The 20,610-nt window shown below is 37.0% G+C and overlaps 1 protein-coding gene across 3 annotated transcripts in view; it reads right to left on the bottom strand.

Annotated features, from left to right (window-relative positions):
* Nucleotides 1-20,610, bottom strand: part of CA10 (carbonic anhydrase 10) — a 207,166-nt gene that overhangs the window by 36,796 nt on the left and 149,760 nt on the right. For 2 of the 3 annotated variants that reach the window (XM_050908446.1, XM_050908444.1), the window contains exon 5: nucleotides 8,534-8,719. The exons of the other annotated variant lie outside the window; for it this stretch is intronic. In XM_050908446.1, the coding sequence (XP_050764403.1) occupies nucleotides 8,534-8,719 (186 nt within the window). The remainder of the gene's footprint in view (nucleotides 1-8,533; nucleotides 8,720-20,610) is intronic. 3 annotated transcript variants of the gene reach the window in all.

Below are 20,610 nucleotides of genomic sequence, written 5' to 3'. Positions count from 1 at the left end.
TCCAGATGGTATCTAATGATTGTTTGGGATTATAAAATTAAATGACTGTTCCTTTCAATTATATGTTATTGTTAGTCTTTCTGCTAAAAGAAGTAAATGTGTAATTCTCCCCCGTATCTTTTTCTTAGTTTTTATTCTACAAAGAGCCATAGCTGTATCTAGGTCCAATCCTGATTCCCTGTTGGTGCAATAACTAAACTTCCATGGTTTATACACCAAGAGAAACATCCTGTTACAAATTGCTTCAAATAAAACCATTAAACTTTTCCAGTTTTATCTGTGCTATCATAAGATGCACACTTAGACCTACAGTATGACCTGTAAATTCTTCCCCTTGCAAAAAAATAAGTCAGAAACCTCATTTGTATTTGTAGTGCTAATCAAGTTTTAGAAAGGTAAAAAAATAACATGAATGGTATTTATGATAGGAGAAGCTGATTATACATGAAGTAAAATTCTTTATTGCTGATATAAAGTTTGGACATTATATAACTTGATTTGTGTAATTAAGGTTTTTTCCTAAGGGAAGGATAAAACAGGCTATTTCTAGAATCTGCTTTGCCTTTAAAAATGGCAGTATGACTGCCAGTACAACAGCACTAAATGTAAGACCATGACTGCAAGAGTATACTGGCACTGCCTAGCAATGCAGCCGTTCATATAAAAATGAGTTTTACTTGCTGTGCAGTTTTTCTATTTATATATTTATGATCAATGATTTATCATTGCTACACCTTCACTTGATTCTATAACTTCTCCTGGCTATTGAGTTTTGGGATTTGTTATTTAACAAGCATATATTACCCATGACTTGAAGATGACTGTCTAGCCAAAAAACATAGAGGAAGGAACATAAGTTAAAAGTTAACTATTCCACTTCAAAAGTGTTAAAGATGAAACTGCTTTTGAAGGTCACTAAGGATTAAGATGCATTTTTAGCACGTAGCCAGTGTAGGAAGTTTACTGCGTTTTGATGTAAAATACACCACAAAAATTTCTGTTCCATATTCCTGGAAAGTCATCTTTCTTGTGGTTTCCAATAGAGTAGTTCAAAAGGAGAGGCTTCCTCGATAAGAAACGCCGACTGCATTTTAAATATTGCACATTTCCTGCTTACAAAATATCTGGATGTGAACACATTATTCAGACTGGTACTTTAACATTGTTATTGCTGCCATGTAGCCATGGAGGTTCAGTTACTGCCTGGCCTGCCAACCATTTTCAGCTTTTGGTTTCCAGGAATCACTCTGTCATCTCCTCTCCCCACAAATCTGTCCATAATTAATGTAAGTGTATATAATACTGAAAATCGCCCACAAAAAAAAAAAAACCTACAAAAATCTAATGGAACATGAAATCAAGTAAATGGAATTGGGTACAGCAGTTAATTTGCATTTTTATCTGCAGACCTGTTTCTTATCCACCAACAAAGTAACAGTTAAATGTGTGTGTAACTCAGTGCTTTGAATTGTTTAAGAAATATAAGTACACAAGGGTCAGAACAAAATAATATGAGAAATCTGGGAAATAAAACCTAGCATTCAGATTTTCAGTATTAGATTTTGGGAAATTACTTGCCGTATATCATAAAACCTGCAGATATTTTGTATTGTGTAGCTCGTCCCTTTACATATTCCTGCGTAGCCACTGGGAGATAAGTTTACTTGTTCAATTGCTATGTGCCCCAAACTTTTCTATCCCTCACCTTCATTGAAACTATTCAGGTTCAGGCAGAAGGCTGGTGCTGAGCTGCCTTGCAGGAGCGTGGCTGCGTTGCAAGCTACCTGGACTCCACAGAGCTGAGGCACGTTGTGGGCCTCTTCCTGGGGGAGCAGATAGCAGCTACATATGATGTATTTGTCGATGTGTAGCAGGCTTGTTTAAATGTTGCACTTTTACAGGGAGCATAAGGGATGTTTGGGTTTTCTGCTTTGTCTAGGAGTCTCTGAGCATTTTGATCTGCCCCTCTAGCTTCTGCTCACTCTCAGCTACAGTCCTGGAAGTGAGGCCACAGTCTGATGGTTTAACAGGCTGCGTAATCTAAATTACGTGTTTGTCCAAACAGACTACGGTTAGTTATTGTGTATTACCTGATGCAGTGGTTCTGGAACAATATGATCCATATGTGACAGAAAAATACACAGTAAATTAAAGCATTACCTTTTATCTTCCTAATCCATTTATACTGTCCTATTGTCACCTACTATTTTATTGCTGGTTTCAGGTACAGTACGTGTATTAGCCTTAGCATCTTAATGACTCTTTAGTCAACGAAACTTTTGCTTAGAATCTTGATTTATCATCTCATTTTTCTTTGGGAAGTATTTTGGGAACATTTAAAAACGTTTTTGATAAGTTCCACTTTATAAAATAACGTAGGTTTCCAAGTACGCCTCCCTGCGAGCTTGGCTGTCTAGATTATCTCAGCAGTGTTCTTCCTTGGACCATACTTTTTATTTTTTTTTTTTCCTATGGACCATGCTTTTAAATCCAAAGGGCTCTGCTGTCCAGAGGGAGAGGCGGCCATTTCATCTCCACGTATTTTTAGAGGGGAGACAGAGCAGGCAGCCTGCTACCAAACCACATCTCCGTTAAGGAGCTGAATTTCCTTATAAAGTCAATAGAGGGTGGAAAGGGATTTCCATTGGATGATTCAGAGCTCTTAAATTGGCAGCCTGCAGTCAGGTGTGAATATCCCTCAATCTGTGCTAATATATTGTTCAATCTTATTTTCTGTTATATTAACCAGCAATAAAAACCCATTTAACATAAAACATAAAATTGATTTTGGTTTAGAAAAACACGATAAGCATGTGTTGATGAGTAAGTGTCTTTTGGACTTTAACTCTGTTTTTTATGGAAAGGAATATTTCATAAAATTTCAGGTGAGGCCACCTGTAATCTGTAGGGTGGACAGAGGTGCATTCTTGCAACTAATGCACGTGTTCATCTCCCGCTGAGTTTGAATTACTCATGTGAATAGTCTCCTTAGACTGTAGTGATGACAATACCACCACCTCTTCCTGATTTATATTCTGTTCCTATAGCAATTTAATTCATTATCCTATTGACTTTCTCCTCTGAAGCTGAACATTAATCTGAAGGTTATAGAGATTTTACTAAACCACCCTTCCATTAGACATGTGTTCCCTCATCTGGTACTTTCCTCAGAGGCTTATTTTTCAACATTAATAAGCACCGGAGTACAGTAAACTTATCTTCTGGCTGAAATACTTAAAAATGACCTGCATCATTTCCAATAAAGTTTCCAAAATGTAATACAGATGGCCTGTGGCAACTGACAGATCTGAATTTCAAACTTCTTCTGCAAGCTGTTGGCAGGAGTGCCAGCGTTACAAGGCGTAGCAGCGGCTGGCTTACAGCTAGCTCTGCTTTGGCGTTGTAACCACCTGTAGGAACGTGGTTATGAAGAAGCAGGAGATCCCTGTCCTCTCTGCTCAGTGACATTGCTAGCTGATTTAATGCTCCCTTCCTGAGGAAGAGGAAGGACTATGTGCTAGCACAATCTGATGAAAAGCCATGCTAAACTCACAAATCCTCACATCAGTGAGGCTTCCTATAGGAACAAAACAGAAGAACAGACCTGGGAAGGAATCTAAATATTGGGTAAGTGTAGGGAACTGTGTGGAGAAAACGGGCTTTTGTGCAGAACTGAGCCATAGGTTAGAAAACGAGGCAGAGTCCTGAGCCAAATGTCATGTGGGAGGCACAACTGAACATTCACCTTCTAGGTGATGACATTTTTGGGAAGAAGATAGGGGCCTTGTGAAATAAAAGGAGATGTAAATGGCTTGTAACAAGCAATACAATATAGAGTTGGCCTGTACTTGCCATTTCTTCTGACATGCTAATTGGCCATGACTTGTTCTGTTTTGCCAACATAACTAAAGTCATAGTACATATACAGTACTTTATTCCAGTAAAGTTTTTTTGGTTGGGCTTTTTGTTTTTTTTTTTTGTTTGGGGGGGTGGGTTGGTATAAACAATACCAACATGAGGATTTTTGGAGAGGCTATTTGGATCCACACAGGCAAGTCAACGGTGTAGAGAAGGTCTCAGTGACAGAGCCACTGTTTCTGATTTAACAATTCAGACTAATTCTGCAGCAGGCTGGATTAAATTATTCCAGCTGGCCGGATGCTTCTCATAGGCTGTCTATCTGACAGTCCTGCTTCTAAAAATATCAGAAGTTGGATTTGCAACACTGATCTCTCTGATAAGTAATCCTTTACTATCACTAGAAGTTCCTCACTTACATAGAATATGCCTGCAGTTAAAGAAATTGCCGTAGTAGGAGAAGGCTGGTATTTCAGAATTTCCAGCCTCCCCCTTTGATTCCCACTTTCTTGTATTTTATTCAGTTTTCTTAGTGGCTTTTAGCAGCAGCAAAAGTAAATCTCAGTTTCAAACCATGTGTATAGCTTGCAATATGTATTCATTTATCTAGATACTATTCTGGCTTTCGTTTTACTTCTTATGTAGCAGATGAAATCATTGTGTGTTTATAATCTCTGTCAATGGGTTTTCGAAGGGTGACTTGGTGGGCAGAGAAGAAGAAATTATTTTTTTCATGTGTTGTGGACTATGGTCTCTTGTTTGAAAGTCTCCAGCCATTGAGTTTGTGAAAAGTGCATAGCCCCAAATAATTAAGCTCCTTGACTTTCTGCCTTTACATTGATAAGGCTACTACAATGCACAGCCATAAAGTGGTTGGAGGTCTCCTGCAGCACATTCTTCATTTTTCTGCTTAGGAAAAAAACATTGGTATGGATTTTTATGACTTTGCCATATGGCAAAGTTAAAGGGTCCCATTTTTACCATGAACCTTTTGGAGGTTGTTACCTTTTTATTTTGACAAGGTAGACAGTGCCTGAACAGCAGCACTCTGGTAAATGCTGCTGTATTTTGTATTGCTGCTGTCTGAAAGGAAGATGGTCTTTCTCATTAAATGATATGGATTCTGAAGCATTAAAAACTGCTTTGCATAGAGACATTATGCAGCAGACACAAATGACTGGTGCCTTAGTTGGGGACTTTGCTTGAGCCAAGATTTTCTTTTAATCATGATAATACAGTAGGATGCTTATGCAAAGAGTAGGGAATTAAACACACTCAAGTATGTATCAGAGGGACAACTAAATGCTTGATTTATTTATTTAAGCATTCCAAAGCCTGCCTTTCTTTCCATGTTAGCAGTGCCAAACATATTGATGATAATCTGATACATAGTTTTAAAGCCCTTACGCTCAAACTATTTAAGCATTAGTTCAGTTATTCTGCCTACTAAAGTGATAATTAGGGGCTAAAAGGTAACCAGATTATCATAGAGATCTCTCTTGACAGCCTTTAACACCTAGTTAAAGGTTAAAGCCTGGAAATTACAAGCCTCTGAGTATCATTCAGACCACAGTATATTTTGAAGCAATTTGCTATTTCTAGATTGTTTTTCATGCTATGGTACCACTCCAGTGCTCTCTAGCTTGCTCTGAGTGCCTGTCCACTTGCAGAACATCTTCACTAGACAAAAAAAGTCCCTAAGAACAAACTTCTTGCTTAGTATGGATGTTAGGTGGGATTTCCAGATGTGTAAAGAACATTGTAGCTGACTCAAGATATATTGGGGCTGTTTAAAAGCTTCTGCCTTGCCTGCACTTGGATTTAATTCAGGTCTGTTTGAGCCAATCTAATAGTTTGCCAGTGCTGTGAGGGAGAGGTACCGCTCTCTCCCCTGACCTCTCCCCAGGTTCCCCTTCTCCCTCTGTACTGTACTGACTTTAGCATACATTGGAGACCTCAGTGAAAATGAAGGGACAGATATGGATGGGAGTGGAGGGAAGGAGGAGTAAGAATAATCTGATTGTGATCTACTGGAATGGATCACACTTCTTGGGTAACTTCATCCTTGGGAAAGAGGTTGCAGTAAAACCCATAGTGGGTTTGTCCAACACAAATAAGAACAGCAGTAACAAGGCAGTCTCATGGGAGTTAGCATGCAGTTAGCAGTCAAACAGCGTAATCCTGCAATGATTTTTCTCTGGTTGCCTACACCTGCTAAAGCCTAAGCCAGCAAATATTCATTGCTATTCTTACCTGCACTAGCTAAATTAAACTAATGCACTTAGGCAGTTATTTTTCTTTATCCCATCTCCTTTGGCAGCATTATCCAATGCAGAAGTGAACAGTAATTAGCAGCAACAGTCTTGAAAGCATACGTTACTTTATAAAGACATGTACTCTATCATAAAGTCAGCTAGCTTGTTTACAGTTTTCTTACTATAGTTGCTGGGAGCTGTAAACATTACATCTTCCAGTGCTGAGAGCTTATCGAAAATCACTTATTTATACAGACAGCAGTTGTATGGGTGGATGTATATTCTAAGAACGCTGTCAGCTGCTGTCCTTCGCTGAAAATTTGCAGCCATGCTATTGAGCATGATTGATTTGAATCTGTGCTTGTACTTTGGAAACAGTATGTGTTCTATAAATAAGACTTAGCTGTGCAGATGCAGGTTCAAATTAGTAATTAATACTTGACCTTATTGGAACTTACCTGTCCAGCTGCCCAAAACAGCTATCTGAAACTTTGAAAAAACACATCCTCAAAGGACAGAATTCATCTCACCATCTGAAATGGAGGCGTCTAGTCTAAGCTACGTGGCCTGTTGTTTGTCTCTGCTCTGTTGTCAAGGGAGATGCATCTCCACAGAGTGATTTGTCCTGTCCTAAGAGATGCGTCTCTCGCTATCAGGAATGATCATCCCCTGAAGATGCTAATCTCTTTCTATTCACTGCAGGAGGAATTCAGATAACTAGATGAATCCTGCATATACTGTGGATCTAGCTGTGCACGACTGACTGACTGACAGCAGTTTCCACTTAGCTAGGTTTTCTGCTTTTATTAAGAAAAACTTGAGGTCTCTGTTAGCAAATACCAAATATTAATAGTACTTCAAAACTCCTACTTTCAAAATCAGAAGAGTCTAGTTAAGTACTAACATTAAGTATTGCAAAACAATGCTCTACATTTTTACCTTCTGTTATAGTCTGACTGATGAATTTATAACTTAAAAACTCTTAAAAATATCTGAAATGATGCTGATACATCATATCAAGTGCAATGGTATGTTTCAACCAGGTTTTTGCTTTCTTGTTCAGTCAATTTGCTTTTGTTTGAACATTGCTCTTCTGTAAATCTGAATAGCAAAGCAAAGACCTTATTTACTACAGCATACTTAACTTTCAGCTCTTAAAGGAGTAATACATATGTTCACTTATCATAGATTTTAACAAAGGCAATCAGAAGTCAGTTGTGTAAGACATGAATAATTTCATGAAAAAGCTGCCACTGGCTATATTATACATCTATATAGCTTATAAAACAAAGCAAACGATTACCATCAATTATAATACCATCATTTGACAACTCTGCAATTAATTTCCTACTCTTAAATAACTGCTGTTGCACAGTGCCAAGGAAAATGCCATGCATTAACTGACTCATCACCAGAGTCTGTGATAGATAGTACAGATGGTAATTTGATTATTCATCTCCAAGAAAATAAGTGCTTTATTATGAAAAACTGTTCATGTTGGTCTTCTGAAAGAATGGTAACAGGGATACCTAGAGTGTCTTTAAAAATAATCCTGACAGTAATATGCAGTTATTCTGAAGCATTATTTTATTTGTTAAGATTTGTGGAGTAGAGTTGCATGCTAGATAGTTCACAGACGTGGCACAAGCTGAAGAAGGATGGGGTACTACAAACCCCATGCATCTCTTCTATGTAAAAGTGCTCCTACATAAGAATGAAAAGATTCTGCTTTGTCTACCAGAAAGTCTGCAAACTTTACCATACATCTTGAAAAAGTACTCTATATACGAGACTAAAATATTTGTCCAGCAAGAGTAATGGGCCATCCTGCAATAGCTATCAGGGTAATTAAATTATGGTCTTTCCTGGGACAATTACAGACATGTATTTAAAATACAAAGCAAGTACCAATTCTGCCAGGGTTTACTTGTGGAGTTAACTTTATTTCTTGAGCAGACCAACAGATTTCTGGGGAACCATCTCTAAAATTAAGTATCACCTTATTTTTACAGGAATCAAAAGCAGAATGATGCTCAATGTAAAGTGTTACACACCAGTGAGTAGCAAAAGTAGCACTTCTAAGAACTTGAAGCACTTTCAGTATTACTTTGTGGTTAATCTTGTATTTGCATTTACTAGGGATATAAAGGACCCATCAAAAGATACTTGATTACTTTGTAAGTAGCGCATATGAGAATATAGGGTGTCTATGCATACAATAAATACAACAGTTTCATTTTTAGATATGAGTCACACAATTTGCAGTGTATGGGCAAAAAAAAAGTAATTCCCTGATTTTCAGGATGGATAAAGGGAAACAATTTTTATGAGTACAAATTAGTTTGCAAATACCTTCAGGCAGAAATAGAAAGTGAGTAATTCATACTGGTTCATTTGTAACTCCAAATACGTTGACATACCTCCCCAGAGAAAGCCTGTCCATTGAGTAGGTGCTCTGACCCCTGGCTGTCTTCACTTCCAAAGTGTAACCGGATTTCCTCTAAGCGGTGACTATATGTCATCGGTCCTCCAGAGATGTTGACCAAATGCTCTTTGTCTAATCGTAGAGATACATGTCTCCCTGTATTGTACATCGTCCCACTGACCTAAACAAAATGGGGGGGAAAAAAAGCATTTTTTTCAAAATAACTTGTAAATCCTAGAAAGTAGTTATATGTACTTCAAGATTTTGCTCCTTGCACACCTTCGTTTATATGTAGCAATACATCTTATTGTTGTGAGATGAAATACACAACTTTAGGTTATACTTCAACTTCTGCTTTGAATCTTATATTGTATATTCAAATATTTTGCTAAATCCATATGTACATATTTTAGCCAGGGGCACACGGTTAACACAGTGAATAGGATTATTACACTTATAATAAGTAGGCTTTTAGAATATTTTTTTATGCAAGGTCTGAATAATGGCTTCATTACAAAATTTCTGCACTGAAAATGGGAACATTTCAGCTGACATCAATTATTTAAGTACATTTGAACAAATCTGAAATTTAACTCATTTTCTCCTTTTAATATTTATAACAAAGTTATCCAAAAATAAAGGTGCTGCAAAAAGCAGAGAGATAATTATTCATAAATAGGGAGCCCTACTCCTACTCGAGCTGCAGGTAAAAACTTTCGTTGTCCTCCTCTGCAAGTCTCTTTGTTTTGGTATGAATATTTTATGTTTACAATTGCCAGGTATTTTAGCCATAGCAGTACAGAATTAATTACAATTTGATTCTATATCTTCAGTTCCTACTACACCTCAAATAACTGTAATGCTCAAGATTCATCTTTATTTTTAAAAAGACTGAATGTTGTGCTTCATTTGCAAACTGATTTACAGCTGCTGTAATGAAAAAGAAAATGATTGTGGAAATTTTTCATATGGAATATAATTCTGTCATAATTTCCACTGTCATAGGAAAAGTTCCTATAGCAAGAGGTTCCTTAATTTATGCCATTAGAAAGTGAAATATGCCAGTTTGAGTTAAAGTAGAATTGTGATTTATTTAACAACATTCTGCATGGATACAAATGGTACACTTGAATAACATTCATTTACTTTAAGAAGAAGAAGTGTAGCAATAATACGCTTTGTTGCACTTCAATTTAAAATTAAAGACATGACTATTATGTATTATATCCTATACTACATCAGTACTATAGTAATTAACATTGCTGCAGTGTCGTTTTATCTGTAATACTAATTACTGAGTTTAAATGACCTGTTTTCTTGCACAGTATGTTGTAAAAAGTTACACTGAACAGACTGTGCAATAGAACTAAATGGATGAGATTAAACAGCTTTTGAGTGTTGTGGTTTTTTAAACTTTGATACAGATGTTCTATTTTTTGTCTTTATTCCAATTCAAAATAAGCAGTAATAAATTTCTTCTGAAAAGTAATAAACACAAATATTCCTATTCATTGCAAATAAACCACAATGACCTCATTTATAAATGCTCCTTAGTTTTTCTGCTTGACTTGGCATGCATAATAATTAAATACTAAGTTTAGTTTAATAGGTGGAAGAAGGTCAGTTTATTGAATTCAGTTTCAGTACACTGCATATGAATGACATAAAATTGCTGATCATAAGTAACAAATGTAGTTTAAAAACAAATGGGGAAAATGCTTTAAAGCCTCTTACATTTGGAAACTCGCTTCACTGAACACTCAGTTAAATTTAGCAACTATGCAAAATATTCAGAACCCATTTTCTTACTTAAATTGGTACAAATCTCAAATTAGGTTACCATTATTTTCTCTTTCAAGGTAAAAGTGACCCAGATAACCCCTGATATGAATCAAATAACTCTCTCTAGAGCAGAGAGGGGAAATGATAAGAGGCAAATTCGTGAGCAGGAGTAACGTTTGTCTTTCTCATTTCCCCCCTCATAAAAATGCAGTGCTTGTAATGAGATTGTATTGACTGTTTTTAAACGGAATTTCCCTACGTAACTGCAGATGAAGAATATCAGTAATGCAACGAAGTATCTGACGTGCCTCGTTTCTGACCTGCAGGGAGAGCTGAACACTTGAAGTGAGACTATAAAAATCTCCTGCATGGGCACACAGACTTGTCACCAGGAAGGACAAAATCCAAGATCTTCAATATAAAAAATGCAAGGTCTTGCCCTTTTATCTGCCGCCTTAGGTTTAAGTGAAGCGCTAGTTTTCTTGTTGTGAGTGTGTGCCCAAGGGAAGAGTAGCTGCAGGTACCACTCTAGATTCACGACCAAACTGCACCTTCAGGACATGCCCATGCGAGTGTCAACATACACCACCATTACTAGCAACTCTTAATGGGCACTTCTTTTATGGGCATTTGCTTACTACAAGAAGAGAAGTGTCTTATATTCGCCATCTGCTCAGATTATATCTGAATGAAAGATTGAAATATTTAGGAACTTTTTTTTTAATTTCTGGAGACTTTCTGACTTGCCAAGATTGTATAGAAGGCTGTGCTTGATTATGGGAAGTACCACCATGACGCTATGTGAAATTCTTTATTGCAATTCAGGATATTGTCTGTTTTACATACAAACCCAATATCTTATCACCTTTAAAGTGTACATTTCAAGTATAACCATTTACAGTTGTTAGGATATAGTATCACATAAGTGCAATCACCTTCTCTTTGCAAGCTCAAAGTCCACAAATGCATTATACTCAGTAGGAAAGTGTCATGCAAAAAACAATGCAAGAAAAAAAAAAGTAGTTTGTCTTCCATTGTTTTTGGCAGAAAACAGTGCATTGTCTGTTCCCTATGCGCAGTTTTAACTGCTACTGGAGAAAAAGAAGGTTCTGATCTTATTCACTATGCGAACCTACTGATAAAAGAAGGATTTTCCATATTTTATGGTACTAAGCCTTTAAAGTGATGGTGCACTCTCATTTTAGAACATCAAACTGAGTTGGTTTTGTGGAAAGCAAAGTTGCATGTGGCCTTGTAAAAGGTCGCAGGCACAGAAGTTAACGAGGAGGTATTTTCTGTATTTTGTACATTCTCCTATCAGATAAACAGTATGAAGATGGGGCACCTTATGGGAAAGATGTTGACTCTGTCTGGTACAGTCAACAATATCTGCTACTCCAGAAAGCATAGTATTTTTTTTTTTTTATACCATTCTGTGGATTGGAGAAAATGTTACAGGGTAATTTAAAAGGATAATAGAAAAGATCTGTTCAAATTTATATACCTATTTCCTTAATGTGTCAGACTAATCTTTGGTGCTAAGTCCTTCATAGTGATGGACTTTGTGTTGCTGCTTGCTCTGCTATTCAGTAACCCTTTTGTTCTGTGCTTCTGTTTGACTTGAAAGTTATATAAAGATGAAAACACAGCAAACAAACTTGGGGAAAAAACGAGCACTAAATCTTGCCCTCCTGTTTTTCAAAAGGATCAATATTCACATGTATCTTATGCACTAGAAATGAGACTGTGGTAAAGAAAACCTATATTAAAATGCCAGTAAAAGCCTGTCTGAGAAAACAGTGACGTCCAGCATTGTCAAAGGTAACGATCATACCACATTCTTAGTTGACCCCATTTTCCTCATACATTAAGAAACATTTCCAAACAGGTAATTTTACCTGTGGCAAAATCCCCAAGTAGAACAGAGCATGTTGATGGGCTTCAATCTTAATTGTGGAATAGTTCAACTTTGGTAGACTTTAATTAAATTATTAACATATTCCTGATGTAGTTATTTTCTATTTAATCTCATTACTTTTAATTCTTGCTTCACAGAGCTTTGTGCACATCATTCCCCAGCAGCATTATTCTCTCTCTTTATCTTGATGCAAGACAGCCACACAGGCACATACTGCTAATATATTCTATACTATGTTTCTAAGTAAGATCTGAATACTCATGTGGTATCTGTGTATAACTTGCTGGTCCTGTGATCACAAAAAAGTCCCAATTCTGCTCTTTGAAAGGTGGAACACAAGCAAAGTCAATAAAAATGCATACCTAATAAACACAAACTCTTTGATGCATGTTTATCTTGAAACTCTACAGACCTTTATGACCATTAGGGAAAAAAAACCCCAAACAATCCCGAAACATTTCTTTCTAATGATGTTCTTTAACCCTGCATTTGTAGAAGCATTTTTGTTGTGTCCTAGTTAACCATATATCTTGTTCCCTTCGTCTTTTCTTGCACAACTAGTCCTGAACTAAATATTTTTCAGAACTTCCTTTGTGGCCTACATCTTTACGTTACAGTCTGTGTTAAAATAGCCTTCAAGACCCTGAGCAGGAGAAGTGACGGAAAAAGAAGCCTATTTCACGGCGAAGCCATGCTAGAAATGTAAGCAGGCAATGCAAGAGGAAAGGAGAAGGAGCTGAGATAGATTCTTTGCCTTTCAATCCCATGCTACGTTAGCAGTTCACTGTCACCTTTCTTCAAGGGGTAGCATAGGCTCTCTGCTTCCTAGGGGCCTTTGCAAAATAGCGAAATAGTGCATTTTGGATTTATTCAGGTAAGAGTGGTCTGAAGATCAGTTCTAAGAACATTTTTAAACTTGTATCAGTACCTGCCAGTGGAGCAGCACTGAATGTAAGGAAGCAAGAAAATCAATTGTGTATGGCTGCCTGCTGTGGTGTCCTTGGATCTTATCTGCAATATTAGATGTTCCTTTCTTTACGATGAAAATAGATACAGTTCAAAGAAGGCCTAGTACTGTGTAGGGAAGTAAATCACCAAGGATTGAAGAGTGTTTTGAAGGTGTCGTAGTGCCCCAGTTTTATGTCCTGCAATAACCAAGTTTTGATCATCTGCCACCTGGCTTCCATATTTTCCTCCTGGAGTCCTATATTCCAGCAGAACAGGAAAGCAGCTCTGCAGGCTCAGGGAGCGGTGGGCTTTCCTCCCCCGTGAGCAGCACCTGAATTACTAATGCCTCGTACTTTGTCATTACCGTTGGTTTCTGCCTTTCAGTATCAATGTAGCAATAGCAGCGGGTGGCCTAGGGAGTGCAGCACTAGGAACCTGTAATGCACCACTGGGTTTCTGCTCAACTCCTCTCCCTAGCAGCTTCATGAAGGGACAAGTGCTCCATGCAAACATCAATACATTAACACTAATATTAAACTGTTCCTAGTATTTGCCATCTATGGGTCTCAAAGTTCTTAAAAAATGCAAAAATAGATCTGCAACTGTTTTTTGTCTCACTGGGGTAAGTCAACATTACTGCCAGGGGGTTTCGTTTTCTTCCTGACACTTAGACAGGATCGTCCTATGCAAAATTTCACTCTGTAGCTCAGGTCACCTGAACTTCAGTTTTGAAGTGCAGTGATAAACTGAATCATGTTTTTCTGAGTCCCTCAAGCAAGTTCCTTTCATTTAACATTTTTTTGGTTGTTGTTCATAGTATCTTGACCAGACCATATTCTGTGATATAAAGTACTGTCATCTTTGATTTAAATTGATTGTACTTAGTAAGTACCTTATATCTCTCTTGTGCAAAGCAGAGACTGCTTCAGGGTTTGAAAACAGAGTTTACCTAGACTTCAGGGCAAGTCTGTGATTTGAAATCTGACTTTAGGGACAGTGACGAAGCATGGCACCAAACTAGAATTTCAAATGTAACCTACGAAGGCACACTGCTTAGCTCTCTGCAGCAGAATTACATTCCCTTATTTCAAAGCAGTGGCTATACAAGAACATTTATTTTCTTAATATAGTGCTTATGGCATCCAGTTAGTTTTAGAAGTAGTTTTATGCTGCTGTCTTGATTTTCTAGCTGTTGTTAGAGGGGACCCAAGCTGGAAAATAAAATGATTTTACAGAGTTATTCTTCTAAGTTATTTAACAGTTGTTTAAAAAGGGTATGCTTGTTTTTTAAAGTCTTCTCTTAAAGAGGAGATTGATATAATCAAATAGGAGACAATTGTTCTATAGATTTTTCCAAACTTTTGAGAGCTCTATCCTTGTCTTGAAGTATTCTCTGTGTGTGTACATTCATAGACACATGCACATACATAAGAATTTTTAATTGTTTTTAAACAATTGTGTTCTACAGAGCATTCAGTTTTATCTAAGTGCTTTTGATGAATATTTGTGCACGTAAATAGTTATTTTTCATAATACTTTCCCCCTGCCTTAATATTTATGCTTAATCATTGTATGCAACAGTATGCAAAGAAATTGTGGAAACACTGCTAGTACCTCATTTTCAAAATCACGGTTGCAATAAACAGCATGCTGCTTGACCTGGTAAATCATGATCTTCTATAGATTTGCCTATAAATGTCTCGAGGCCTTAGACATAGAAACATATTCAAAGTATTTCATGCTTTATTTTTGAAGGTAATTTTAAAGCAAATTCCAGCTACGTTTCCTGCAAGCTTTCCTTGCTGCCAGCAGAGAGCACTGTTGACCCATCCCATATAGCTTTCCCCTATATACCACGGGGACTTCCACAGCCAGGAAGAAAATTAAAACTGATCTTTTTTGTGTGACACGACTGTAATCCGTGGCTTGAGTTTCAGAAGTGGTGGTTTCAGCTGTGGGACAGAATTATGGGGCCTGTTGCATCAGTCAAGCAGGTTTCTAGGCTACAACCGAGTGTTTGGGGGATGCAGGCCCAGCAGGTTGCTTGAAGGCCATCACATAAGCAAAATATCTGGAGTGTCTTTTCTGGCAAGAATCCAATAGATCTTATGTTGTGTTCATAAAAAAAAAGTAGAGAGAAGGGAAATAAAGATAAGGAAATATCAGAGTTTTGATACAGTGCCACTTACTGCGAGGGAGCTGCAATATAATTGCTGAGCTTTGAAGAACATCATCATCAATATTTGATTAAGAGAGGCCCATGTGAAAAATGTAAAATGTAAGAGAGAAGTGTAAAGATTAAAATAGTCTTTTTATCTTCTTAGTTGAGAAGTTTTAAAAAGGCAATGATGTTAATGAGTCCAATTAACCCATTTACCTGCCTAATGTAATGTGTCATGTATCAGCATATGGCATGACACACTTTTTTTTGCTTTTTACAACACCATTTTCAGTGAGAATCTTTCCCATTCACTACTCTGCAGTTTTGCCTGTTTACTTCCCTTAAGTGACTGATCTGTAAAAAACTTGGAGCAAACCTCATAAATTAAATATTCAGGCTTACTGGCTAATGAGCACAATATCTCATTTTTCAGTAATCAAAATAATGTGCTTCAATAATGTATACACCATTCTGTAACGAAAATATAATTTTAATAGAGGACCCGCAGGGTCATGGTTAGTCTGAGATAATTATATGCCACAGGATGTGAACGAATGAAACTGCTTCTAGGACATTGGTAATACCCCACAGAGTCTATATGCCACATGCTGCCTTTTAGGGATAATAAAGCGCTTTATTGTATTTCCACTACTCCATTAATGCAATGTTTTTTGCTTGTTAGTAACTATGAAGCCTAAAGCAGATGCAGCCAATTTTATGGTGTCTAGCATTAATAATTGCTGTGCGTGTTGACGCTAGCTTTACAGTAAAATTGTGCTCTCCTTAATCTAAAATATTCCAAATACATTTAAACCATATGTAGTAGGTGAATTTCATCCCAGAGCTTTCATTGGATTTTTTTAAATTAAAATTAAATTATTGAAATAGAGAAGCAGAAAAACTGGCTTCTGTGACTGGACAAGGGATCTGCTTCCACCAATGCTGGCTGAAGGCTTGAGGGACCAGTAAGGATTTTCAGTGGGGGATATATCTTGATGTTGAGAGCTTCCTGCATGGAGGGATCCATTGCATGCTGTTTGGGGTGAAAAAAGAAATAATGCGGAATGTTTTGCTGTAGGAAAGCAGACTGGATCTCAACGTTCACCATCTTCTGCTGTGTAGTATCTTGAAACCTACACCCTGAATATTTGCAGGCAAACTGAAGTATGGAAGAGGAATGTGTGAAAACAAGTTATGTTGCAATGTGACCGTAAGAGACTTCACGTACAGCAAGAACCGTGCAGCATGCAGTTACCTAGCAGATAAGGCAATAATAATCACAAGTATCTTCAGCCAGGTAAAATGATGAAGCGATTATGTCAAGTTCCAAGTTCTTTGTGATCGTATGTAGAATGGGGCATGGACTCTATGCTGAGATCGCTGTCAGTTTTTTTTAAATAAATACTATTAGTGCTTTGACAGCAGACACGGATGTGTCTTCACTGTGGTAGATTCTGGAGTGACTTTGGTTTATTAGCAGAGAACTCAAGTTCGTTGTGAAGCGCCGTGGGCCTGTGTCATGCTCTAGTGTTTAAAAAGGATGTTTTGGGGCGTTCTAGGCTAGACTTACGCTGTATGATTGCAGAACTAGACTCAGCAATTCACAATCCCGTGCGTCTATAGCCACCTTTTTACCACTGATGACAAGTCTCATCCTGTGCTGTGACACAGCTACAAGCATTACATGAAAGAGGAAAAAATTACATTTGCGTGCTTCTTTTAGTTCATTAACCTTAGTTTAGAATTAGGCTAAGTCAATAAGTAATTGAGAGAATAACTGGGGCTTGGAGAAGTCATTACCCTAATTTAGTCTAGCAATCTGTAACGAGATTTTAATTCGAAGAATCTGCATTAAAAACTGTGTTAAGGATAACTTTTGTCTCTAATAAAGGGATGTCAAAAGAGCTGCCTTTTCAAAATCTGAAGGCTTACATAAATTTTCAAAAGGTTGTAAATGGTACAGAAGCCTAAAAACTTGTGAGAAATCCAGATAAATGAAAAATTATTCTTTCCATTTTTTTATGTGGGTTTAAAATGTAAAATTGAATATGTTAAAATCCTGAGGGTCTAACTGAGTCCTTTTTTAGTGAGTGATACTGAGATGCACTGACCTTTGGTAGCTGCCTGGATTCCAGAGCTGCTCTTTTAGAGAGCTCTTTGATTGAAATGCCAGAGGTTTTCCAATGGAATTCAGATTGGATGGAAATTTATAGGACGTATATTGAAATCAGCGTGTTTCACTTTCTTTATGTTCTCCATATAGCAAGACAGACTTTAGACATTAGATAATTAATATCTCATTTGATCAACTGCATATTAATAAATATATTCGGACTTTCTAATACCTTTGCTTGTACATTTTCTTCAGTCCTTTTGTTCTAACGCAACTTTTAAAAGAAATTTCTGTGCTGAACAGATGAGATTTAGCTAGTTGACTGATTTAAATTCTTTTTTAAACTGTTGGTGTATCTTCTACTTTACTATTTGTAGGTAGCATTAGCAAAAAGGCTGTGCTAAATTGATCTGGGAAGTATCTTTCAAGCTAAGTGATAAAATAACACTGTAGTATTGTGTAGATCATTAATACACTCATCACTTTATTTACCTGCATCTATATATCTTTATATGTATATATCTCTATATATACATATACAGAAATAAAATATTTTCTTTTTTACTAACTTCTGTGAATAGAAAGAGGAAGAAAAATGTCTGTCCTCACACACAGGCCTTGATTAATAAGTCAGGAAAACCTTCTTGCTGTTGTGCATCCAGAGCATTAGATTGCTGTCTGAATGACTGAGAAGCATACAGCTTTCTGAGCAGGGTAAAGGATGTGCATTCAAAGTTCATCTGTTTTACACTGCAATCAAAACATACTGTTATTAAGGTTAATGATACAATTTTACAAGAGCCAGAAAATCCCATTTGTTGTAGTTCTTTATTTCTCTAATTCTTTTGCTGCCAGGAAGTTCTAAATTTCTACGCCTATTAAATTTTCATAAACCCTCTAAAATAACGAAGTGACTGCAGCTGCTTTTTGAAATCCTCTGACCACTCTAGCCATGAAGTTCCAAGAAGGCGCAATGTACTGAACCCTGCTTAAGGGAAATTGCAGTGTCTGAGTTGTGGTGTAGCCAGAGAAGCATGGTAATGCTTTACTGAAATTATAAGTCAGTGGAAATGAAAAGAAGAATCTATAAAGCTCAGCTTTTTAGCCATGAAAGGGACGAAAGTTTTATCAGCTTTTTTAGCAGAACTGTAACAAGTTTTTGAAAGCAGTATATTTCACAATATCAAGCTGCTTCCCAAATCACTGCCAAGGAAAAAATGCATAGTTATTGCAAAATAATTTCCTGAGCCCTGTATCTCTGGAGGTAAACTAGTATTTAGATAACTTGAAATTTGACCTCAATAAAATTCATTATGTGTCAAGGCAAATCCTTTGTGGCATGCAAAAATCATGAGCTATTCTGCCTAGTAGCATATTTCACTGGGTTTTTTTGAGCAGCAGCAGAGAGCTGTTTTGTCCTGGCCTGCTTTTTCTAGTTCTTTAAAGAAGGTGAATAAATTAGCCTTTCCACTTACAAATATTACTGTTCCTGTTTAACAGAGGACTGTTTTACTTTTCTCATTTTCTCTGCCTCAAAAGCATTTGTGTACCTTTTCTGTTGAGAAAACAGTGGAACTGCAGTAGAGGTAGAAATAAAAGAAAAACAAACAAACAAATCCTATCCTGAACTTATCTTTGCTTTTCCTGACATTTCACTCTATTCCGAAACTCTTCATTTTTTTTTCCCTGACAATGCACTTCAAAAAAACCCACAAACCCGCATTTTTTTGAAATAGAGCTCCCTAAAGAATTACCAGTTCTAGTTTAACTAGAAGAATCTTCTCTGTGTTCCAATATGCCTCCAATTCAAATGTGTCTGAGAGTCAATGTGCAAGTTGGATGGAAGACTGGGAGATTTGGGCTACAGGGTGAACCTGAGCTCTACACTAAATGACAGCACAGAGGCAAACCTCGCCTCCTCTCATGTTTCCAGACTTGGTGTTACGTGCATACATCATCAGTCCAGTGGACGTACATACAAAATCCTTTCCATCAGAAAGCTTCCTAAGACTTCACTTATGAACGCTCTTCTGCTAAAACTTGGTCAAGAGATTTTGTGTTTATTCTGTTGGGGTTTTTTGCTGGTTGGTTGGTTGGTTTTTTCCCCCACTCCACATTACCTGCTGTGTTTATAGATTGCATGGCTATGGGGGAAGAGCTGGTTCTTTGTTTGGTATTCTAATCTTTTGTACAGCTCCATGTATACTGCAGTTGTGTAAATTAGTATTTTTACAAGTAATCAAAATGACCCAAAGATCTGAATACCAAGAAGCAATTTTTTCCTCTTACATCATTCCCAAGCATGTTTTATTCCATGCAGAGTGAAAGAGACTTTTCCGCTAGCTTAAATCGTAAAGAAATGGTGAGAAACTATTCTGAAAAAGGCTATGAGAAAAACAGTTTTTGTACCATGCTAATTTACCATCAGTTCCCCTCTGTTTTGCTTGGTCACTGTGCTTACCAAAATACAATTTAGACTAGATAGGATCTTAGCTTTCTAGACATAAAAGACAAGTTCCTTTTAAGAAGTGTTTTATCATATATATTCTAAAAAGTTTCAAGAATGTTTAATCCGTTGAAACAATAATGTTGCCAAGTTCGTCTTGATTATCTTCCCAGGAAGAATCTTTTAAAATTGTAGTGCATATTCAGTCATGGGTCAGCATTTCCATTTATTAGCAATTGCTTTTCCTCCTATTTTTTATACCTCTTTCCTTCCCTGTAGCATGCAAACTGGAGGCTGAATGCTCCCAAATGCCTGTGAAGAGGTATCTTTCCCAACTCTGGGTGTGCACTTGTGTGTTCACATTCCTAGTTGTGATGAATTATAGCTGAGAAGTTGAAAGGTACTGAACATCTTATTTACACTGTAAAGACAGCCTTGCTCTCTTTATCCTAGATGAAGATGAGTTCATTCTCACACTCAGATTTGTGTTCTCACCTGCAGTAGAGGAAAATACTTTAGATATGCTTATGTTCTCACTCACTAGATAGGACTTACGCAGAAGTTGAACTGGAGCTTTCAAAAACTAACTCTTGCAGATCGGAATAAGTATTTCTTACAAGACGTTAATAAAAATTTCAGCACACTTGGTATTTTTAACAATTTTAAATGCACAGATTCTGAATAATGGGTCTGCCCCGAGCTAT

This window comes from Gymnogyps californianus, chromosome 19 (genome assembly GCF_018139145.2).
Source record: "Gymnogyps californianus isolate 813 chromosome 19, ASM1813914v2, whole genome shotgun sequence".
In the NCBI taxonomy this organism is placed as follows: Eukaryota; Metazoa; Chordata; class Aves; order Accipitriformes; family Cathartidae; genus Gymnogyps; species Gymnogyps californianus.
Note: the sequence above shows the minus strand (reverse complement) of the source record. Positions and strands in the feature narration are given on the sequence as shown.